The sequence below is a fragment of the Orbicella franksi genome, chromosome 2 (assembly GCF_964199315.1).
Source record: "Orbicella franksi chromosome 2, jaOrbFran1.1, whole genome shotgun sequence".
Lineage (NCBI taxonomy): Eukaryota > Metazoa > Cnidaria > Anthozoa > Scleractinia > Merulinidae > Orbicella > Orbicella franksi.
The window spans coordinates 3,809,512-3,832,615 of NC_138146.1; the positions used below are offsets into that span (position 1 = coordinate 3,809,512).

Sequence of the window (23,104 nt, forward strand, 5' to 3'; positions counted from 1 at the left end):
TTGTATTATTATATTATTTCTATTATATCGGAAAACCAGTGTTAGATGATTATTAGAATTGTAAGGCGTTATTGACTAGCTGCAATTAAAACGCTGTGTTATTACAAAGAAGGTAAATCAGTCACGTCCAGTGGGTTTGAACAATATTTCAAATGTGATCGTACTACCGCGAAACTCATCGTCGCATTTAGTACATTAAAATTTCAATTTGTATTGAATTAACTCACCGTAGCTTCAATTATAGGCATTAATTTGTAAAGATTGTTTTTTTTTTCAGCCAAGCCGAAACAAACTCTATCGGATTTCCTATAAAATACCTCATTACCGGGACAAAACCGCCTTAAACAAATCCCCAACCCCGGGCACGAAGGGTTGGACTTGTCTCGGGGGTTTTCCGGGGGGGATTGTAACAGGTAGAATTGAGCCACGCATAAATACATTGTTTACAATTAATACTGTAAGGAAGTTTTCAATTGAGTGTCGAAAAACCCATGAAAACTAATGTTGTCACTGTAGCCAATCACAAAGGACAAAGACAATCCAATGAACCAATCACAAATCGAAGTAAATACATGAAGAAAATACATGGGAAAGCGTGTGCAAGCGAGTCACAATATTGGTTTCGGTTTTACTTTTGATTGGATGAAAAAGTAGCGCCAATCGTGTGGCGAAGTAATGTAAACCAGTTACTTTTCGAAACTCTGGTGAAAACTGCTCTATTACGGCATCAAAGCTCAAAGCCGTCACTAGTTTTTCCCTACATTTTACACTCATTGATTCTACTCCTTTTAATCAACTCAGGAAGACGACGATGATGAATCATTTTTGGAACAAATCAGAATTCGTGATGACGTCTTAATCACAGGAAGAATCAACATGTAAGAACATATCGAGGAAAAGGTTGTTGTTATTCATCGTGGTAGATGCAATAATAAAGTGTATTATCGTTTGTCTCACGATGTAGTCACTTGAGATGTAGATCGCGACGTTTCGACTGCTTACTGCTAGTAAGCAAAGAACACGACAGGGATATACGACTCGCCCGAACCCAGACCTCCGCCGTTTCTGAACACACCCACGAGACCGGCCACTATCCTATCTGGAATGAGGTCAAGTTTATTGATCGAGATCCTCACTGGTACACACGTAGGGTCAAGGAAGCTATTCACATAAGACTTCACCCTAACAACATCAACAGGGATAGTGGAATTGAAATTCCTGAAGCATGGATACCCACGATCAAGAAACACAACAACAGGAGAACGGTACAACAGCGGACCACTGAGGGAACAGCTACTCGCCGGAATAATGGAACAATAGGAGGATCGAAATGCACCAATCACAGCCGACCTTTGTGATATAAATGATACCGTGCAATCAGTCGACCTTATCGCCTGAAGAAGACTAGCAGTAAGCAGTCGAAACGTCGCAATCTACATCTCAAGTGACTACATCGTGAGACAAACGATAATACACTTTATTATGTAAGAACATAGTTTTGGTGTTTGAATACGGTTGCATTCTCCTATATAATGGTTTAACTGGCATTCTTAATTGGCTCTCTCTGTTGCAGCTGTGATCTCGCTGGAAGCGAAAGAATAAAAAAGAGTGGAGTTGAGGGAGAGCGACTATCAGAATTACAACACGTTAATCTGTCCCTCCTTGAACTGGGGTAGGTTTTATGTGCTTGACCTTTATGCGTTTTTTTTTTTCAATTTGCTGTTGTTGTTTATTGTGTGTGTGTGTGTTTTGCTCCTATTCCGGAAGTAAGTGGAAGTTATGTCAAGTTAGGGACGGACCATTATTCTTTTGAGGAGGGACTGGGTAATTTCCAAAAAAATTCATTCACAGCAAAAACGGCGCGCTGAAAAAAAAAAAAGAATGTGCGTAGGGAGCCATGGGAAAAACTCGAGCAAACGCTTTCTGCTATCCAGGTCTTTTTTTGATTCTTGCACGAGTTATTGCCCACTGAAAGAAATCATGCACAACCTAGCGGTGAGAAAAAAATTACACGCCCGAGAACATTGCCCAAACCCCCCTCATCCACACTCCCTCAAAAATTAGTGGTCCGTCCCGCAGGCCTTTTCCATAGACTTATTTTCATGGAAGGCGTGATTGGCTGATGGTTCAGTTCAAGAGGTCTGGCGCCAAGAACTTGCTAGAATCATTGTGCTGTGTTTTTGGAAGACACCTTCTTTTAGTGTGCCTCATTCCACCCAAGATTAAGATGGGTACAAGCGAAGTGACTGATTTGCCTACCACCCAGGAAAAGTGATACAGCATCGTTGCTCGTAAAGGCTGTTAACCGCCTATACAGATTCAGCTTCTTGTTCCCCTAGTCCTATAAATCTAGAATGGACTTAGGCTCACTTGACTACATACATTGGTTTGAATCGTTCGGCAAAGTTACGAAGCTACTCTTTTTGTTCCACAGTAACACGATTCACGCATTGTCTGAAGGCAAAAGAACTCACATTCCTTACAGAAACTCGCCCCTGACTCGGTTGTTACAAGATAGCCTCGGTGGGAACTGTAAAACAAGTTTTGTGGTAAGACTTATTGAGAATCATGACTCTTAAGCCTGGTTTTCACGAGCGACGCAAGCACAAGCGCAAGTAGAAGCGCAAGCAACAGGGATGACACAAGTGAAAACGAAATTCGACGCAAACAAAAGCACAAGCAAAATCAAAAGCAAATCAAAATCCGAACCTTCCAAACTGTTTAGGCGCGAGGTATCTGGATCCAGTATTTTCATTAGCCAAGCACAACCATGTGTGGTAAATATCCTTGTGCTTGTGTTATGCCTGAGCGGTATTTTGTTTTGATCCTTGTGTTTGCGCTTGAGCTAATGCCTGCGTCAAGGCCGTTTTCACGGTGAAATGAGAATAGGCGGTTTGCATGATGGCGTCATTTGACTACAACTACCAGAATCCTTCACTTTTTCTCTTTCTTATGCTAATTAGGACAATTGTTATTTAAACCCCACTGGGAATTCAAAATTTAAATAATAAGGAAAAAAAAAAACCAAAGGAATATTAGACCGTTTTCGTATTCTCGGTATTGGACTGGAACTAGCTTGCAAATGAGGCTAATGCGGGGAGTCTTTTCAAATCTCTTTTTAATGATATTCCCCCCGCATGAGCCTCCATTGCAAGCTAGTTCCAGTCCAATACCGAGAATACGAAAATGGTCTATTCTGGTAGTTGTCTCTCAGTCAAATGACGACAACGTGCAAATCTGCTATTGCTTTGCTTGCCCTTGTGCTTGCGTCGCTAGTGAAAACAGGGCTTTAGTGCGGAGGGTGAGGTCTTTGGGTTTGTCTCTGTGGACACTCGATGAAACCCAGTTATTTCTTGATTCAGTTAATTGAAATACGAAAGAAGGACACTTCCCGATTTAGCCAAATCCTGTTATAAATATCTGACCATCATGAGTTTGGTAGCCTGCGAACGCAGACGTATTTGTGGCTGTCACTTGGTTCCGCCTTAATTTTCCGCGGAACTAACTGATAGCCGGCGGAAATTCGTCTGCGTTCGTAGGCTGTGATTTCGGTTACTGTTTCTACAATATTACAAAATTAATGTTCAAGAAATTTTGCGCGCTAAGATTGGTTTACAGTTCGATAAAACACGAGGCCTGTGTCTTGCGCCTGCTTTATCGAATAACAATGTCTGCGACCTAGAGGCCCCTCGTAAATGGAGAAACCCTACTTCCGAATTCAACGTAGCGGGAATATTTTTTCCCCCTGAATTTTATTCCGTTTACGCGAACAAGCACAATCTTATTGCGGAAGAAAATTTTCTTTCCGAGCAACAACAACAACAAAAACCTGTGTCTAAATGTTTGGCAGAACCAATTTGCTTCGCTAGCGAATGTTTCTTTATTTGTCTACCAAGAAATTGCTGTTTAGAATAGATCTGCACTCTCTTTCCTTCTCACAAGTTCTCCGCGTACTCAGTTGATGATATAGTTAGTTAACAAACGAGGGCTTAGCCAATAGGCCAACGTATTTCCGAGTTACCTTGTGCCTCTGTTTCAAAACGAGTCTTCGCACAAAACCTTTCATATGAAAATAAGTTTGATTTGCATGAAAATGAACCTGTAGGAGGAATACACTTTCATATGAATGGTTTTGCACGTAGACTTGCATAGACAAAGAGGCGCAAGGTAACTCGGAAATAGTCTATCCTTGGAAGCGGGAATATAAGTGGTGCGTGTTACATGAAGTGACATAGTTGTTTCCGTCAACAGATGTGCATTTCGCCTTTGCTAAGAGACGTAAACGAGACTCGATGCACGCTGGACTTTGGTTTGCGGGCACTGAAGATAACCTCTACAGCATATGTGAACGTTGAGGTAAATTGCGCGGTAATATGTTCTTTCTCCAGTTTGTTCATTCTGCCTTATGCTTTGGTGAAATCCCGTCCCGCTGGTTTCTTAGAGTTTACGACAAGCATTGATGGTTCGCTCAAATTAAAGCAAGCCTAGTAGCTCTTCGCACTTGACACTTTCCCCGCTCGTCTGAGATTGGACCTAAGAAATCCATACTGATGACGTAGTCTACAGAGATCCATGTACGGGCGCTGATTGGTTGTTACTTGCGCGCCAAAATTCAAAACCGAGGATAGCCTGGAGATAGCCTACTATTCCCTTTCGCGCAGAACAAGTGACGTCTGTGAAATCGTGCTTCAGTATCCTGCAGTCTCGTAGGAGCTCAGAGATTACGCTCCAATTAGTTTCATGACAATGTACGTTGTTAAAAGTCGATTCTGCCTGGTTGTCAACTCGAGCCTAATGAAGAATTTCCTTGGTGGAATCTCGAACTTGACAAGGTTTGAGTCCGCCATGAAAGATGTTTTTATTTGTCAGATTGACTGAAAGAAATGTAGGTAGAAAGTTGATTAAGACGTGAAAAAGGCCATCAAATGCACCAAGGGTACCTTGTTTGCGTCTAAGGTTTCTTCATGCGAAAGCGAGACTGATCAAGGGAAAAGTTACGTTTTTGGGTTGTGTAATTTAGTACCTGTAGATTATTTAATATGCTCATATTTGAGAGTATAACCAGTTGATACATCAATAAACACGTGGACACAATTATGCAGCGAAACACGAACCGATAGTTATCGTATTGTATTAATTATCCTCTGTCTCTCTCACAGCACGAAATGGTCTTCTCATAATGAATGCTTTAAGTGTCGGAAAGCGTTGCGTAGCAGGCTCTAAACACAACACTTGTATACTCTACCTGCTGTTGACTCGCTTTCTTAATCTTTTTTGGCACGCTATTTCCACGAGGTGACAGACCTTGGCGGCGGGTTGAAGTTTCTCTCTTTGAAAAACTATTGCCACGATTCCTTAGCGGAGGGGATTTACTAACATAAACATCACAGCGTTTTTCAAGCTTTTCTTGATTGCATTAATTTGTTCGATCAGAAGATTATGGAGTGATGCAGTGAAGATCCAGTCGCAAGAAATTTGGGGTAGTTTAGCTGTAATTATGTCAATGTATGTGTGCAACTGATTTTTATATTACTGATGTTGGGTTAAATGTGCGTGAACGTTAAATTGATGCATCTGTTTTTGGTAATAACAAACCAAATGCGCAATAACTCAGTAATTTTCTTTGACTTTGCGTATTTAAACGTTTAAGACTGCTTGTTTAGGCTGCAGAGCAAGAGAAAAAGAAAAACTCCTTTAAGTTGTCGGCGAATTTTCATAATTTGCAATTATAATTCACCATAGTACTTTCATTTTAGCTCTTGACTTGATTATAATTTAAATTCGTTCGGAAGCAAAAGGCCATTAATGGCTGTAAATAGCACAAACATCCTGTCAGTCGCATGTTTACAAAGCAATATCTTTGTATGGATAGACAGTCATGAGAAAATATCTTTCCCACGCACTGGTGCACTGAGATAAATTTTATGTGTCGGTTCTATCGAGCTGTGGAAAGGATGATAGAACGCCGCTTGTAAATTATCTTTGCTTCTTCATAAACAGGTTGACTATATCAAGCTCTCGAAAGATTTAAGAAAGAGGATCGAAATTCAAGGTAAGCTTGTTTATTGTTCTCGACTTGCGATCAAAATGCGCATCTGGAGCGGCGTTTTGAAATTACTTGTTGAAGTCTTTTTGTAACCTCTGTTTTTCACCGAGTTCGTATCGAGTGGTTTCACTGTAAACGTTAAAGCCGAATAAAGATCTAGAACTTTCAGCGCAATTTTGTTTAAAAATAAGACTGAAAACTGATCAGAAACTGCTTTATTTTTCATGACGCGTATGACTTAGCTTTATAGATAAGTTAAGGTTAAATTTTGTTTTGTCAAAAATTGTGCGCGATATTCATAATTCTTATTTAAATTTGAAGATTCTTCATTTTGCGCGCTAGACATCTAAGACTGTCGCCTTCGATAAAAAAAAAAAGAAAAAAAAAAAGAAAGTTCTTGTGGGAACATGATGAACATATAATCTGAGGGAAGTATACAGCCGTTAGAAATGTTTCGTCATCTTAACACGACGAGATATCATTTCTTTCTGTATGAATAAATTTCAGAACTTTCCTATGATATGTATTTCGGGATTTCGTTCCGGTTCAACAGTCTAATAATAACCCTTCCACATGTAAGCAAACGTACGCAAATATCCCTCCAAAAAATACCTAGTGTGTTTACAATCGCTCGCCCAGGCGTTCTGCATGTGCCGTGTGCATTGCAAAGATAATTTGGGTGCAATACGCCGTACTTATTTAATGTATGCCATTTCTTCGCGATGCAAAAGCTCCTAATTGAAAATGCATGCCTGATTTGTCCTGTGTAGATTAATTCAGGGAGTAAATTTATTCATAATTGATATTTGAATATGAACGTATTCACGGCAGGTTGATTGCATTGATAAATGTGACAGATTTCAATGTGTTTATAAATAGAATCAAAAGGCAGAGATGTTTTTACAAGAATCTTTTGTCGCACAAAGTGGTAGGATAGTTATATCTTATCTCATTTTATGTTTTCATCCTCTATATAAATGTGGCAACGAGAACTTTTTTATCGTTGATATTTGTGAACTATTTCTATAAGTTGAGAAAAATTATGTTGATCTTTTGAGAAAGCTTAGTGTGACAATTTATCAACCAACGGAACATATGGGGTTGGCAATTAGTCATAGTGCAGAAATATTTTTGTCACATCATTGAAGAAGTTATTTCTCTTTTTAGGATATAGCGCTCCTACAATTTGCGGCATGGATTTAATTCAGTAGCTAGATTAAGAAAAAAAATACTTTACCAGATACAATCTCGATCGATATTGAGCTTTGTCAGAAACGCCACATGGGTTTCTGGTTGTGTGGATAAACTGAATTGCTAAAAATAAATTTCATGTTGAAACCTTTATGTTTTCTAACATCGGAGCGCGCGATTCTTTAGGTAACGTAAAGGACACCCCCCTAAAAAATCTTGTTTTCTTTTTATCTCTCAGTAATCTATCAAGCTAATTTCAGTTGCAAGGCCAGGGTGGTTTTGTTTTGGCCTTAAACAAATTTTCAACCGTCAAATCGCGGGAAGACATTATCCTCGCATTATACTGTGCTCGCCCACATCGCCAGTTGCTTGCAAAGCTCTCTCGGTGATGGCCTTATGTTCAGTTCATAATACACCTGGTGCTTTTGAATCAGGCTTATGATTGGTGGCTTTTTAAAAAGACGCGTTTTGATTGGCGGCTGTGTTGTTTTGGTTTCGGTTAAGCAGGTGTTCGGATGAGCGGTGATTCTTTTAGGATAAACAATGAGGTCATTTTTTGAGCAATATTCGTCTTTGCGGTTAGGCGAGGAAAATTGATATGAATTTGCGCGAACCAATAAGACGATGCGACGGAGTGTTGTCAACAAAACGCCACGAAATCTTCGGTGAATTCACACGATGTTTGGAAAGCTGTCGCTGTCAGATATTTTGCTCTACGGAGGACGAACACTGCTTGGATGAAGTTTGGATGAGAAAAATTCGTAAACTGCATTGTGTATTGTGGTAGCCTGTTCGCCAACTGCTAGTGAATCTCATATACATCGCAGACAATTTGTCATATTGTGGTATTCATCGCATATGACTTGCTGAGAGCTTACCAAAAGTAAACGTCTTTTGAACTCGCTCCCTTTGAAAAATACACACCATCGTTCTTCCGTCGTACAAAACCGGCCTGCCCAGAAGATGAATTTAATAGAAAAACTACTCAGAAAATCTCCGCGAAATGGAGGTACGGACATATGTCTACGGGCAAATCTCCGTGAATATTTAATTAAACCAGCAAAGCGTGTTCGTTGGTGATGTTGGTGTTAGTAGTTTCGCAGACTTCTTTTGTGATCTTGTGTTTTTTTTTATGTATATATATATATATCATTTTGTTCTTGTTTCAGAATTGGAGATCAATGCCCAGAAAGACAACTTTGAAAAGCAAAGCTACGCAATTAAGTCTGCTGCAGAAGTTAAATTAGCCGAAGTACAAGCTGTTCTTGAAACCGAACGAGATCTCCATAAAACTGAGGTAAGAACTAACCTTTGTGTGTTGTTTAACGTGGCCTGTTTTGGAAATGTAAATTCTCTAGGTATCCCAAAAAGAAGCAGCAGATAAATTAAGAAAATAACAATTTCAATAACATAAAAAAGTTAAGTATACGGAAGTTGCGCCTGTGGGCAATTTGAAACTCTCATACACGTACATACGGCGCTCGGGGGAAAAAAAGAACTTTCGTCGGTTCCTTTACTAGCTCGCTTAGAATAAGGTTAATTTTTTTCCTTCATACTACGTTGGAGAACGCCGAAATTGCAGCAAGCACTTCACGACTACAGCCTGCATTAATAGTTTTTAGAAATGGCTTTTTTTAATGGTACTGCATGAGCTAAATTGAAACCACATTGCGTGAAAAATAGAAATATCGTGTTTCTTAAACAAATTTCATGTTAAGAAAATAATCATTTCTCTGTATCGAATAAACTATTTTTAAAATGTCCTGGTGTTTTCTCTTATGTGATCGGTTCCTAGAGTTTGCTTTTCTTAGTTAAATTATTCCTAATTATATCTAGGGTTTGTAAGCAGATGGATCAGAGGGACACACATAAATATGAGATTTCGGTTGATTTTTTCGGTAGTAAAGGCAACTTGCAGAGCCAATTGCGTCCATGTTGTCAAAAAATCCGTTTGCCGTCAAATTTCGTATTACGCGGTTTAAAGAGCAACCGCGCTTATTTTGGCAACGAGAAATATTTTCATAACAAGGCTAAAATTGTTTATTCTGGAAGGATCAAAAAGTTAGAATTATAGTCAAACACTGATCTAATCATGTTTGATGTCCAGAATCCGTATTTAAGATTATATTCGTCTTTTGCTCTCGGCTGAGTTTTGTATTGAGTTTTCATCTGTTACTGATCTCATTGTCAGCGATTGAAGAAATTTTGCTTTCAATATATCTGTCCCTTGCACATTTTATTGTGTGCGTCAGGATATATTTACAACTGAAGTTGAGAAATTTTTTTTTTCTCCGAAAATTGTGCGCGGGAACTTAGTAGACGCTTACAATTTTTAAAATTTATTTATTATTTTTTTCTTGAAAGCAGAGCTAAAAGCTCATAGCAGGACGAGACAGTGTAAATTTTATTTGTTTATGATTTTAATAAATGTGGTCTCATTTTTAATTTAAAACAATGCTTATGGCCTCCTGCTGTGTCTTAAAAACTCTGACTTATCGTTTTCACATTTTAGAATGTATTTTATGCCACTAAGTTGCCCTTGCGAAGATGCTAACTTACTCCTTGAGCCCTGTCCATAAATAGGCCGGAGGAATTTGAATGCGAAGGTTTCACTCCGAAAACGCATCAAATATTTTCCGTCCACACTAAGCGGCGTGAAATATGAAAACTCAACAATCACCGACCATTTTGCAGTTGTGGTCGATTAACCTTATTGTTTTCGAAAAGCTTCGTTTTCAAAATGTTTTCCGTCCACAGTGAAACGCAAAGCCGGCGTTTCCAAATTCCTTCGGTTTGAAGAACGTTTTCGAAAAGCTTCGTTCGTTTTTGTGACGGATTAGTGTGAACGGAAGGCCTAACCGTAGAATTGAAGCTCCGTTTTCAAATTCCTCCGGCGTAGTGTGGACCGTCAAATCTATATAATTATACCACTTTATTAGTGTACTAAAACGCAACAAATTTAACCTTTGTCACCTTGAACTCTTTAATAGTTCTTTATGGATTTTTTTTTTTTTACGGTATTGGCAACCTAAAAACGTTCAATTTGAAAATTAGCTGTGGTAATTCAGCAAAAAGTGGTACCTGTGTTAGTGGTCGATGGCTTTCCATAGTTAAGCGTCATTTTTCTACCTAACCATGCAGTTTTATGCCTTTTTCCGAAGATTAAATTCATGAATATGGTGGCTGGAAGAATGCGTTTTCAAATTGGTATCATCAAGAGAATGTGAAAATCTGTGCATCACTTTTTGCTACAAATTAGATTCAGCAATTTCAATTTCAATTTCACTCACTCTTCGACACGAAACTTGTCCTCTAAAACTTTGTATTTCTGCGGCGTGTTGTACGTCATTCTATAAATTTTACACAAAGCTAAATACAGTGTTCTCAGAATCAGACTGTAATTAGGGTTTCCTCATAACTAGTACTAGGAAATATAGAAACATTTGAGTTTCAAATAAGCCGGTTTTTCTGTAGTACTTGTGGCTTGATTATAAATGCCCTCTGAAAAAGGCTTTCATCATGTTTTTTATCTGTCTGTTTCGCTAGATTCAAAACCTTCAACAGGCGAACGACAATTTGACAAAGACGCTCTTCGACGAACGATCTCAGAGGCGTGTTCTCGAGGGAATGCACCATGCTTCACTAGAGGCAGCGGTGTTGATAGAGAGGCAGAGAATTGTCAATAGCGAAGAACGTGAGAAACGGCGACTTCAGAGTGCTCTGGACGAGGAGAAAAGACGATCTTGGACGATCGAACAGCGCACAAAAGAAGAGTACGAGAAAGTTCTCGAGGACGAAAAGAAGCGCTCAAAGTTGTTAAAAGAGCTCGAGCGCGAAAGGCTTGAGAAATCACTCGAGGAGGAAAAACAACGAATCAGTGAATTAGAAAAACGCTTGGTGAAATCTCCGAGCCACGAGAGATACACACAAACTATAGCCATGTTCGACGAACAAGAATTTCCTCGCATGCCACCAGGGACGAACCAAACGGAGACATTGTACAATGTTTTACTGGCCGAGATTATGTCGCTACAGTTGCTTTACCAAATGCAAGATCTGTCCCAGGCCTGCAGCGGCGCCGATGACCTGCGGTCACGTGACAGCGGTTGTGCCGAGTACGAGGATGACGTCATTCATTCAGTGAGCTCGAGCGTGTTAGAAAAAGGAGGGCTGTTGTTGAATAATTTAAGAGGCAGGCAGCGAGGTGATAGTCGGTTTTCTCTAATGAGTACCGATTCATTACGAGAGTTGTATCTGCTTCAGTTTCCCCCTTCACCGAAGCTTTCCCGGGAGTCGCGGAAGCCCGGCTCGGTTCCGATGATTGCTTTGAAGAGCTCGTGCCTAGAGCTTCATTCCGATTCAAAGAAGAGCTTCTCGTCGACGGATTCCGATGGGCCCCGAGGGCACGAAGGCACATCAAGCTCTAGTATGGAGTCGTTTCTAGAGGATGAGCCGCTGAGCCCGCGTTGCCGGAATCGACCCAGTGACAGTGGCTGCAGCAGTCAGCACAGCGACTCAGATCACTCCCCTGGGCCGAACACACGAAGTCACCTAGTCGACATTGCGGGCCGCGCGAGAGCCCAGAGTAACCCCGTCAAGCGGTCTAACATGAACGCATGTGTTCCGCTTGCTGAAGAGGAAGATGAAGACCTTGATCTCGTTGCTTCAAATGAGATTTTGTCGGTGAAGAGGAAAGTCGTACATCTAGCGAACGACTTGTGTAGGTTGAAGACAGAGCTAGACTCGGAGACTATCAACTTCTTCTCTGAGGTGTTCGGCGTGGAAGTTCCCTTTTTGCGAGAAAGAGGTACGTATAGAAACGTTCAGTTAGGCACCTGCGTACTAAACAGTGTACTAAACAGAGTAACATAGTTAAAGCTAGTCAAGAGTATCGGAGTTACTGAAGTGACGTATTGAGCTGTTTTCAATCGAGTATCGTAATACCAAAAGCAAAATTCTAACTGTAGTCAATCACAAAGGACGCAGACAATACAGTGAGCCAATCAAAACTCAAAGCAAAAACACATAGCCGACGCGAAGCATGGGAAAACGTGTCAGTGAGCATGCCGCGATTGGTTTTGATTTGTTTCTGACTGGTTGACAAAATGGCGCCAGTTTGTTTAGCCAATCGTGTAACGTAGTAATGAAAAACCAATTACCTTTCTACTCAGGCCGGAAAACCGCTCTTTTTATTGAAAAGCAGTTAATAGTAACATTTAGATAGTAATGATGCCTAGTTGGTTAAATCACGCAGTTTTAGTATTGATAAAAGAGATTAACCGCTAGAACGGTGAAGAAGAGAGTCTTTTCTTGTTGAATCCATGTAAAGGCCGGGGCCGATGAATTCATTTGACCGAGTTTGATCTCTTTCTCGCCCGTTACTTGGGTCGTCTCTGGCGACTAAGTAAGTTATAATTTCTTGATTCTGCCATTGTCGCGGATGGTAAATCTTGAAAAGTCTAGCCTTGATGTTTTAAGTTTTCTTCGATTTGAAAGCCATTTTATTCATAAACAAATTGACTAAAATCATGGTAACATGTCGCCTTGAATATTTTCTTCCTTCATTTCAGAATCTCCGCGTGTCATGAGACGCTTGTTTGAAGGCGTCAAGGAAAATCTGCTGACCAGAATATGCGCCGGTGAGTTCAGTGAACTTTGAAAAGGGCCTTGAAGATGCATTATCTTCCGAAAGCTAATTCCATGAAGTAGTGAACAGATTTCACTTGTAGCTCGTATAAAAGCTCTGAAAGAGTTGCCCATTCTTTTTGTCCAATCAAAGAAGTTAGACATTTGTCTTTTCTCGGAGACGTCGAGATTATTGTCTCGTTTGGTCCTGTTTTACCACGAGGCCTGGTAGCGAACTCTTATGTTCATTTTGAAGTTCAACTAATCAAAACGTTGACATCTGATCTAGTTTTGACAAAGAGACAAGAGCCACTTACCTCTTGCCTCCGAACAGGGCCATCTCTCATTGCTTTTCAGCCAGTTTGGGCAGCATTCGTAGGCTACAAGCAAATTACAGGTTTTCGTTTACATCTGATCTAGTTTTGAAACAGGCAAGAGTCGCTTACCTCTTGCCTCCGAACAGGGCCTTCTCTCATCGCTTTTCACCCTTTTTGGGCAGCATTCGTAGGCTACAGGCAAATTGGACATGGTTAGTGTGAAGAAGGCAGGGACTCGCTTGCATTTTATGACAATCACCTCTCAGCTGGTAATGAGTACCGTCAGAATGCCTTGGTGCAGTCAATCCATGCAGTAGTTTTTGAAATTCAATGGGTAAATAGATTTAAGACTCGCTGCTCCGCAGAGGCTCAGGCTTTTTCTTCGGGCAGGGAGAATCCACAGAATGACATTAGTACATGCGCAGGCCTATTTGTCTTTGCGCTGCACTCACCTCGCACAGCGGCTTTTTCAGTAACGAACATCGGAGGAGAGAGGATTTGAGATTAAGGTGGCTGAACACAGTTTTTGATACCTGTGTTTCATTCACCTTTTTCTCTAAAACCCTTGATCACTCGGTCGCCAAAAATGGTAGCAAGCAAGTTAACAACACAAACTTTGGTTTTTTGATGATGAAACTGACGTATGTGACGTTGCCATGGCAACATGAGTAAATATAAACAGGCCTTTAAAACCGGTTTTGTTTATTTGTAGAAAATCTAGTCATTAGATTTTCTTTATAATTTGCATGCAACAAGGTTGTAACGATTCTGACAAGTTAACACCATTTTGCTAATTATTTGACAGAGAGATCTTTAATTATCCCTTGTTGAAGGCTCACTGGAATATCTTGAATTTCCTTTGTTAAAGTTCAATTCTTTTCAATACTCCAGTTACTTATTTCCTAAAGTATTTTCGTGCCAAATTTCGTGAAATTCTAATGCATGGTTCTCGACAAATAGGACGTATTTCCGAGAGTGCAATTTTTCATTCAATCACAATTTTTTGACTTACTACGCATGCGCTGCATTTAACTGGGTTCTTTCGGTAAGAAAGAAAAAGCTGAGAATTGCTGGGTTCTTTGCATCGTTACCTTTTCTAACATATATTTGTAATAAAAGACTAAAGCCATCAATACACTGCGTTCAATAATAGAGAAAAATAGCACAGATAGTGCGGGTGTTGAGTGAATAAATGATCGCTCTATTGACAGCATGTTTGTTTTTTGCAATCCTTGTGCGCGCGCTGAATTGCAACAGTAAAAGCGCGCGCGAAAACTGTGTTCGGCCACCTTAATAAGGGTTTTATGTTTGCTGCGACAGGTCATGGCAATAATGAGGAAGACGAGGATGACCTTACCCCACCCCTGCTGGAGGAAGCAGTGAACCTACTACTGGTGAACAAGACGGTAATGAGCTGCATTCTTGTTCTGCAAAACAGACGAGACACAGAAAAGAACCAAGAATCAACTACAACAGAATTGCCGAAAGTTATCCACGTACCATTAAAGGTATGAAGGTTCTGAAACTTTTTCTCTTTCTCTCGGTGTATTGAGGATAAGTTCAATATCTGAAGGAGTCCTGGCCTTATGGTTAGATCAATGTCTTGTCATCTTTTTTAACCTCTTTCCTTGTTTACAGATTGATCGAGAAATGCAAACAGATCCTGAACCGATCCGATCACTGAGAAGACGAATCAGAAAAGGTAAATAAAACAACAGCTATTGTCTATTGATCAACTTTACCGCCCTAGCAACTTAGTGCAGCGGACTTTTCGAGTGTTAGGTTACGATGGTTAATGATTTAGCTGTATCAACTTCTAATACCTTTATGCAAGTGTCTAAAATAAATACCTGAGTGTTCTTTTTCGCGCCCAAGTAGCCCAACATATACAGAAGCTAATACCTTTGTTAATAACTGAATCCATAGATTGTGTTCTATGCAGTTAAGCTCGTCACTGCAGGAGAAGGTCAAAAGAAGAAAAAAATTAAGTCACTTTGGAGAAGCTTTTGCCAAACAAAAAGGGGCAAAATATTAAAACCATAGATAAGAAACCAATTGGTTCAGATAAGTGTGGTGAAAAATACTTGTCACATGACAGGGGTACTTCACTTGCAACACCATGGCGAGGTTTGCTGGTGCCGTTATGGAATCAGAGAATCCTTTGATTCAGTTGTATTATTTTATTTTTTCTTCAGATGCTGGAGTCGTAACAGATCCTCCAGTGAAGGTACAACTTAGCGATAAAGAATGTCAAACAAGTAAAGAGGATATCACAGACAGGTGATTACAGTGCTAGTGTTTACATTGTTGTTGTTGTTGTTGTTGTTGTTGTTGTTTTTCAATTTTTTATCAGTGCAAAATGGCGTTGACTGGCCTACACGACTCCTAGGGTTCGTAACATATGCCGGTACATTTGCCGTTCTCTTTTCGGTCTCTCGGCCTTTCTTTTCTTCACTCGTGTTTACGAAGGGCGCTTTATGTTGTGTTATTAGGAGGACTTTTTAGTAGAGTGGAGCCGTTAGACTTTGCTGTAGCAAATTTTTAGAGGTCATAGGTCTGCATGGTTGCCGCTGTCTTTTCGGCATGTCGCTCCGCAGAGGTTGACACCTCTGTAATTTGCCATGAAGTTATACTTTGTTTAGGCTCATTTCTCTATATTGCAAGATATGTTTTAAGTCTCTAAGTATTGGCTTTCGACGGACAATGTTTGAAATATTCCGTGAACATGTTGCTACCTTGCATATTCTCTATTGTGACGCCGGGCCCGGCTATTTGATTAGAACTCTTTGCAAGTAAAGTGTGTTGCCTCTTATCACGGTATAATATTGATCTTCGTCCCAATTTTCTTCAGAGACTTTCGTACAAAAATGCTAAAGTTCTATGTATCTAAAAATCGTATTTTCTTTCTTTTCTCTCAGAGGGCAAGAGTTAAAACCCGCGGAACAGGATGAATTCCTAGATTCCGGTCGTAATCTGGAGCCTTGGCAGAGCCGCTCTGATTCTAACCTGTATCGAGCGTCGCATGATAGTATCCCTCTAGAATCACGTGAACCAGACGGCGCCTCCAGTGAAGAATATCCAGCGGTCTCCGAAGAGGACCATGATGACGTAGAGAAAAAAGATGGTGGCGTGCTGTCGTCGAGCGAAGACACAAAGAACGCGAGAGGAAAGAAAAAGAAACGGCAGAGAAGTCTTTTTGCGTGCCTTGGTCCGGCGAGATTGTCTTTCCGGAAAAAATCTGAAAGAGTAAAAGAATCGAAAACGGACACTGCTAAATTAGTGAAAGAAATATAATATTGAATAAGAATTTTCTTTGGTCGATAATTTAAATCAAGTGAGCTAGGCGAGGGCTTTAATAAGAGATATTTGAGATGTCTATTTAAGAACGTTTTGCGTAGCAAACTTATTGCTTCGAAAGCAGAAATGAAATTGTCTGTTCGATTATGAAATTGAACACGTGAAGGGCTTTAAGAACGGTTTAAGATAAATGTATGGTGGTTGCATTGTATGCTTTTGTATTCAAGAAATCGCTTCCAGAGGAAAAATGTTTAATACGGTGTACGATGAAACGTAAGGGTTAATTTAAGTATGACGGAGAAAAAAACAGATTTAGTAGCAATTCCTACATCTTCTGAGATTGTTCTGTTGTTGAAAATCAACTATAACATTTCGTTTTATACTCTATTGAATTCACATGTCTGAGTAGTTTTGTAGCATTTTTTTTTTAATTTCTTCGCGTAAGTTGTTTGGAACAGAGTTTAGTAAGTATTTTGTAATGTTTCATACACCCGCCGGTATTTTATACGCTTTGTTTCGTTAATTGCATGTTTTAGCTACAGACCTCGTTTTTCTTTTACTTTGACATAAATAACACACTGGCAATTATGACAGCAGGTTTCTCTAATGGCTGTCGTTACATCAGAATCGAAGTAATCACATCCGACCAGTTACAGCAAACCAGATAGATCAATGGGCCAATCAGAACTCAAGCAAAGAACTGCAGCAAGCGTCAATGCAAGCGAGGGAAAATGAGTGTAAAGCAACGCTCGGTCTTTCAAGTCGTTTAGCTGATTGGCTTAGAAAAGGGATGCATGTGTTTGCTCTCATTGGTCAGATCAACGTTACATATTTTCCTTTTGACAATTCATCCAAACTCGCTCTATAACTTCGGGGATTAAAAAAAAAAAAAAATGTAATTCAAAATGTTTCAGTTGTTATATCCGTTAAATGTCAAAGACAAGCTTACTCATCCAAATGTGCTAAGCTATTTTTATAGATAGAAAACAATTTGTTGGGAATATTATAAATAGCACTGAATACGTCCATAAATGATATGGTTAGAATATTACAAGCGTTGTATCTCCAGGGAACGTGAAAAGAATATATATTTAGTTTTGTTTTAATTATGTTTATTTAAACATCAAAATAAAATTAAGTTCACCTGAAGGAGATCACGGCTTGTTGTTGTTGTTGTTGTTGTCTAAGTCCAAGTCCAAGTCCAAGCGTGGATTTTGATTGGGTTCCTTTGCCAGTACCATTCTCTTTCACTGATTGGCTAAAAGAAAGGCAAAGTTACCGTCATCGCACGAGTTTTTCATCCTAAACCTGCTGCAGAAAGCACTCGATGTAAAAACAGCCATTTTCCACATGTACTTGGAAACCGAAATTTTTTGTCGAGAGCTGAGAAGGGGAAACACATCACGGCCTTTCTTTCTCTTGCGATTTTCTTTAACCAATTTGCAAGATATGCAAAAAGGCCTATAAGAAAGAAATCTGTGCGCTCGCGGAAACTGTCTAGAGCCCAGTTTTCTTAGAATTAACATTTTTGCTTTAAGACTACGTTTGATTATCGTTATATTGCACGGGCAGCGGGTTGATAAAATATTACAGGCTGGATTTGTATCATTCTGCCATTGCTTCACAAACAAACACTTAACACATCGCCGAAATCTGATGTGTTGATTAAAAGAGCTGGTTGAAATTGTACTCAAGGCCAACATCGCTAGGGAGAGAGAAATTTTATATTGCTAATATTTTGGGGGAAAATAGCTTCAACTTTGTTCACATTTTTTTCGTGTGTTTTTTGTTTTTTTGTTTGTATGTCCATTAAATAAACTAAATCTAATATCTTACTGGTTCACCAGATTTGTTACTGAAGCTTCAATGAGGCAAGCTCGAAGTGCAATGAAAACACATTGCATATGGTAACTGTTTCCAGGCTTCGCTGATATTGCCCGCAAAATACTGTTGTTGCGAAACCCAACCATCAAAATTTAATAAACCCGTGCATACAAAAATCTCTTTTTTTGTGCCATTGCAGCTCATTAACAAGCAAAATGGTAGATTAGAATGACACTCGCTGCTCCAATGGAAATTAGAAACTATCACAGCAATATAACCACAGGTGATAGCCCAAAAAAATTTGACGTTTTTTCAAAAGGGCTACAGAGGAACCGCAGGTGTCTCCTCAAGTAAACTCAGCTCCATAAAACCAAACAATCTGTGTCTTCAAAGCTTACACTAAAACCTAATTACAGTAAGGGGTCGACTATAAAGTTTCCTGGATTCATTAGCAGCTTAACAGTGTTATCTTTTGATCATCAAAACATGGTAATGAACTGAGGAAACCACAATAATTAAATATATTTTTCCAGCAATGACCCTGCGATTGTCTTTAATGTGAGTAATTGTTTCCGTTATAAGCAAAGAAACACCTTGTACGCGAGCGATTAACGATTTTCGTTGATAAAATAGAAAGTGCCCGACCTCAAAATTGTATGATGGCCGAAAAGGTAATATCCTTGTTTTCACCTTGCATATTTTATCTTTTTTCTTTGTCAAAATTTCATACTTTTGTATATACTCTTAAATCACTTCACTGTTTTATTTTAGTAGACTGTATGTTTTCACGATAGCTGTCGACAGACGAAAATTACGCCGAAAATAATTCGCTTCGATTGTACCGAGAGAGATAAAATGCAACCTCTTTGCGAGAAATATACACATCAAATGCTATCTTGTTCATCATCAGTGCGCAAATTTCAACGACGGTTTATTTGCCCCCGCGTGTTTTAATCTGGGCAAAATGCCCATCCAAAACACTCAAGTGAGATAAAAGTGTAGTGGCACAAGATCAATGCAACTGCGAAATCATTTCACATTTTTTCGAAATCGCTTTTTAATCGTATGACTCATCAGTCGATTACTCTAAGACAACAAATATTTCATCGTTTAAACGCCTTCCTCTTGCCTGATCTTCAAACAGAGAAATCGTCGATCGCAAGTTAGCAGTCTGGTCTCCTCCAAGAAGATTTTTCACGACTTCCAAGAGCGTATGGCACACTGGATGAGTGAAAACTACGAGCGAATACTTGATCTTTTTCGACGATTCGATTCAGACAACAGTGGGAAACTTTCTTACGAAGAGTTTGCTGATGGTATGAGAGACTTGGGTACGTATCGCATCTAGTACATATAAAAACGAATTAAATGGGTTAATTCATAAACAAGCTAAATTGTAGACTTAAAACGAGTTTAAGAGGTTCGTTAAAGCTAATAATGAACTTCGTTAATCTAGAAATTATTCCAAAGCAACAAGACGATTAAATATTGTTCTTCTGTATCGGCACAAATGAATAAAGCATTCTTGAAGCACGGAGCAGCTAGAATTCTCTGTAGGGTTTGTTGACTACAGTTAATTTATTTACTCAGCTAACTTAACCTACATTTTGCCCGTCAGAGGTACGTTTCTACTTTGCAAACATGGAAAAAAAAACACGAAAAGAAAAGAAAAAATATATATTTGCTGAAACTTTAAATGCAATCAAAACAACAATCAATCAATAATCGAGAAATGATTCCATAGCATATTCCATAGCAACAAGAGGGTTAAATATTGTTCTCCTGTATAGCACAAATAAATAAAGCCTTCTTGAATTAAGCACAAGGCAGCTAAACTTCTCTCTAGTTTGTGGACTACGGTTAATTTAATTATACCGAACCAGCATTCGAGCATGCGAGCAGTCTCCTTCGATCTTCCTAGAAAGATCGAAGGAGACTGCTTGCAGGGTAGTATTCGACCCGACTAACTTGACCTACATTTTGCCTGTCAAAAGTACGTTTCTACTCTGCAAACATGAAATAAAGACTACGAAGAGAAAAGAAAAAACTATTACATGCCCTTAAGATCAAACTTTAAATGCAATCAAAACAATTGGCGCGTTTTATTAGTTATTTCCTTTTGCCCAACACAAAAGGTTGCTACGAAGCAAACTGCAAAAACAACCCTTACAGTGGCGGATCCAGACCTTGAGCTAAGGGGGGCTAAGGGAAGCCCGCTTTTTTTGCTTGCCCTGCCGGTTTTCTTCCCTTTGCGAATTTTTCTGGTTTTTTTTTACCCAAAATAAGGGGGGAGGGGTGGACGTGTCTCCCGGGTCCCTCCCCTAGATCCAGCGCTGCCTTAAATGATGACGACAGAGAGGAACGAGTGCAGTTTTTCTCTAATCAGCGTCAGTGTTTAAAGCGATGGATTTGTTAATTAGTTTTTCTTGGTCGATCTCTCACGAAATATTCAATTGCGGCAATATCAGTCTTGAATAGAGAGAGGTCAAATGTAATATTTCTTCATTTAAACTCCTGATCAATAAAGTTTCTTATGGTTTTCCGATTAGGAAATACTAGTTAACGGAATGGACAGAAAAAGGCCAGGGAATGGGCGTGGCACTGGGTGCTGTATACGTTTGTTTTTGTTTTTATTTTTGTTTTTTCAGGCTTGACACTAACCAATCACGTCTCTACAAAATACTGGTTACGGTTTGACTGTGCGCATGCGTCCAAGTTCACGGATAGTTTCCGAAAATGCGTAGACCGAGCAACCTTTGTAAATAATGCTGTCTCGTCTCTCTTACTTTCCGATTTCTCCCAGAGGTCCCAATTCTTAGTACTAATCAAAAAGATCATGGCCTTATCACGTGCGATTGAGACAAGAGAGCCCCTGCCATAAACGCGCCTATAATCATAAGGGCGTCAAAATAAACCCAGCATTCTCAAGTTAATTATTAGAAGAGGCCAAAGCAACTTTCGGATTGTCTTTATTTTTGTTAGCCGTGTCGTTTTGGAAGGACAGCTCAGATCTAGTTTGACTGCCGCTCGTACTGCGAGAGGAGCCGCCGTATGCAAATTCGAGTTGCGTTAAAAATCAACCTATGTAACAATCTCTCAGCGCTTTAACAATGTTACGTTACATTCATCCGACGTAGATTAACAACTGTCGCGGTATCAGATTTAAATGTAAATGACCCTGACCTGGTTCTACACTTCATACACGTTTTATAAAGCTAAAACAATGACTGAAAGCAAGGCAGGCTGCGCAGTAGAGTCAGTCATAAACAATGCTGCGCCTGTCTTTACACGACACGCCGCAGGTCACGAACAAAATGCTTTGTAACCACGCATGCACGAAGAGTAAGGTCAGAGAACAAGAATTTAATACTCACTGAATTTTCCATTCAATCAAAAATTTCACTCAAAAAAGTCTCGAAATGGGAAACAATTGAATCGAAATTTCCTGGGAAAATTTCATCACTGCCTACAACAACAAGCGTGCGTGCAGTTTTCAAGCTCGACACCACACTTATATCAAACATGGTGCCACCGAAGTAAGCTGTTGACCCGACCAGGTAATATTCAGTAGCTTACTGTATTCCGTGTAGCCTGACTACGAGGCTTCTCTAAGATTACATTCCTTGTGAATGCGATAAAGTTTATAGCGGTGAAAAGGGAAATCGATGCAGGGTAGGATAAAGGGGCACAACCAGTATATTAGACTCGCCCGTACCCAGGCCTTGTACATTTCAGAGCACGCCTACGAAGCTGGCCGCATCATCTACTTTGAAGATCGAAGTACCAATGTTCACTGATGGAGATACGCAGTGTTACACATGCCCGTTCAAAGAGGTTATTTACAGAAGATTTCACCCTGACATTGAGATTCTGGAAGAATGGATACCCACGGTCAAGAAACACAACAACAACACGGTCCGAAAACAGACGCCTTAAGGAAAAAGGTAATCAGTGTGTAATGTGTAATCAGTCGATGTAGACTCTCAATAAACAGACGAAACATCGCAATCTAAATCTCAAGTGACTACATGCCGAGAAAAACGACCATACTTCATATGTTTTGAATCTTGCTGTGACAAACTACAAAATAACACAACACAATGCAATGTAATGCAATAGAAATTTATTGTGTAATACTCTTAGCTATATGTGACGTGTGACATCCCATGAGAGATAAAATGATACACAGGTATTCCACAAAAATTAAAATTAAAAGTGCATTTTATAATATATGAGTTAAGATTTTAAAAAAAGATATAAGTCAGGATCATGAAATATGCAATCAAAAATAATTACACGTTATGCTAAAAAGTAAAATCAATCATCATATGTACAGTCAAACTGACGCTAGCAATGTCTGCGCAACTGACACCTTGAAAACTCTCATTAACACTTTCTTGCTTAAATAAGCTTTTTGCTGAATTTGTTTTTTTAATTTTTGTCCCTTATCCAATGATTTATTTTAAAGTTATGTCATTTTATCTTACGCAGTTACATTTTTTAATGAATCACAATTTCTATGTAGTTTTCACGCGGAACTGAACATTATATGAAAGTCTGCGCCTAATAAAGTCTAAATTGTTATTATTAATCATTTTGAACAACAAGAACATTTCTCAATCCTCTCAACAAACAAAGACAATGGCTTGGCTCGTTAGAGGAGATTAACACGTGAAAGGGGCGTGGACGCTTGTCGAAAACACCCCGGGTGTGGCTCATGTTTTAATTTCTCCCTAAAAAAATACCACTTCTAAAACCGGGAAATAACAACTATAATGACTTTCATGACGACGTCTGTGAAGAG

General features: G+C 39.4%; 1 protein-coding gene across 2 annotated transcripts in view; it reads left to right on the plus strand.

The window, feature by feature from the left end:
* LOC145477786 (uncharacterized) overlaps positions 1-23,089 on the plus strand; it is a 34,496-nt gene extending 11,407 nt beyond the window's left edge. For both annotated transcript variants that reach the window (XM_081455611.1, XM_081455612.1), the window contains exons 11-22: positions 802-878; positions 1,574-1,672; positions 2,435-2,549; positions 4,252-4,356; positions 6,001-6,052; positions 8,407-8,534; positions 10,784-12,044; positions 12,808-12,876; positions 14,500-14,687; positions 14,818-14,881; positions 15,375-15,459; positions 16,098-23,089. In XM_081455611.1, the coding sequence (XP_081311737.1) occupies positions 802-878; positions 1,574-1,672; positions 2,435-2,549; positions 4,252-4,356; positions 6,001-6,052; positions 8,407-8,534; positions 10,784-12,044; positions 12,808-12,876; positions 14,500-14,687; positions 14,818-14,881; positions 15,375-15,459; positions 16,098-16,473 (2,619 nt within the window). In that variant the 3' untranslated portion in view covers positions 16,474-23,089. The remainder of the gene's footprint in view (positions 1-801; positions 879-1,573; positions 1,673-2,434; positions 2,550-4,251; positions 4,357-6,000; positions 6,053-8,406; positions 8,535-10,783; positions 12,045-12,807; positions 12,877-14,499; positions 14,688-14,817; positions 14,882-15,374; positions 15,460-16,097) is intronic.
* The last annotated feature ends 15 nt before the right edge of the window (positions 23,090-23,104 follow it).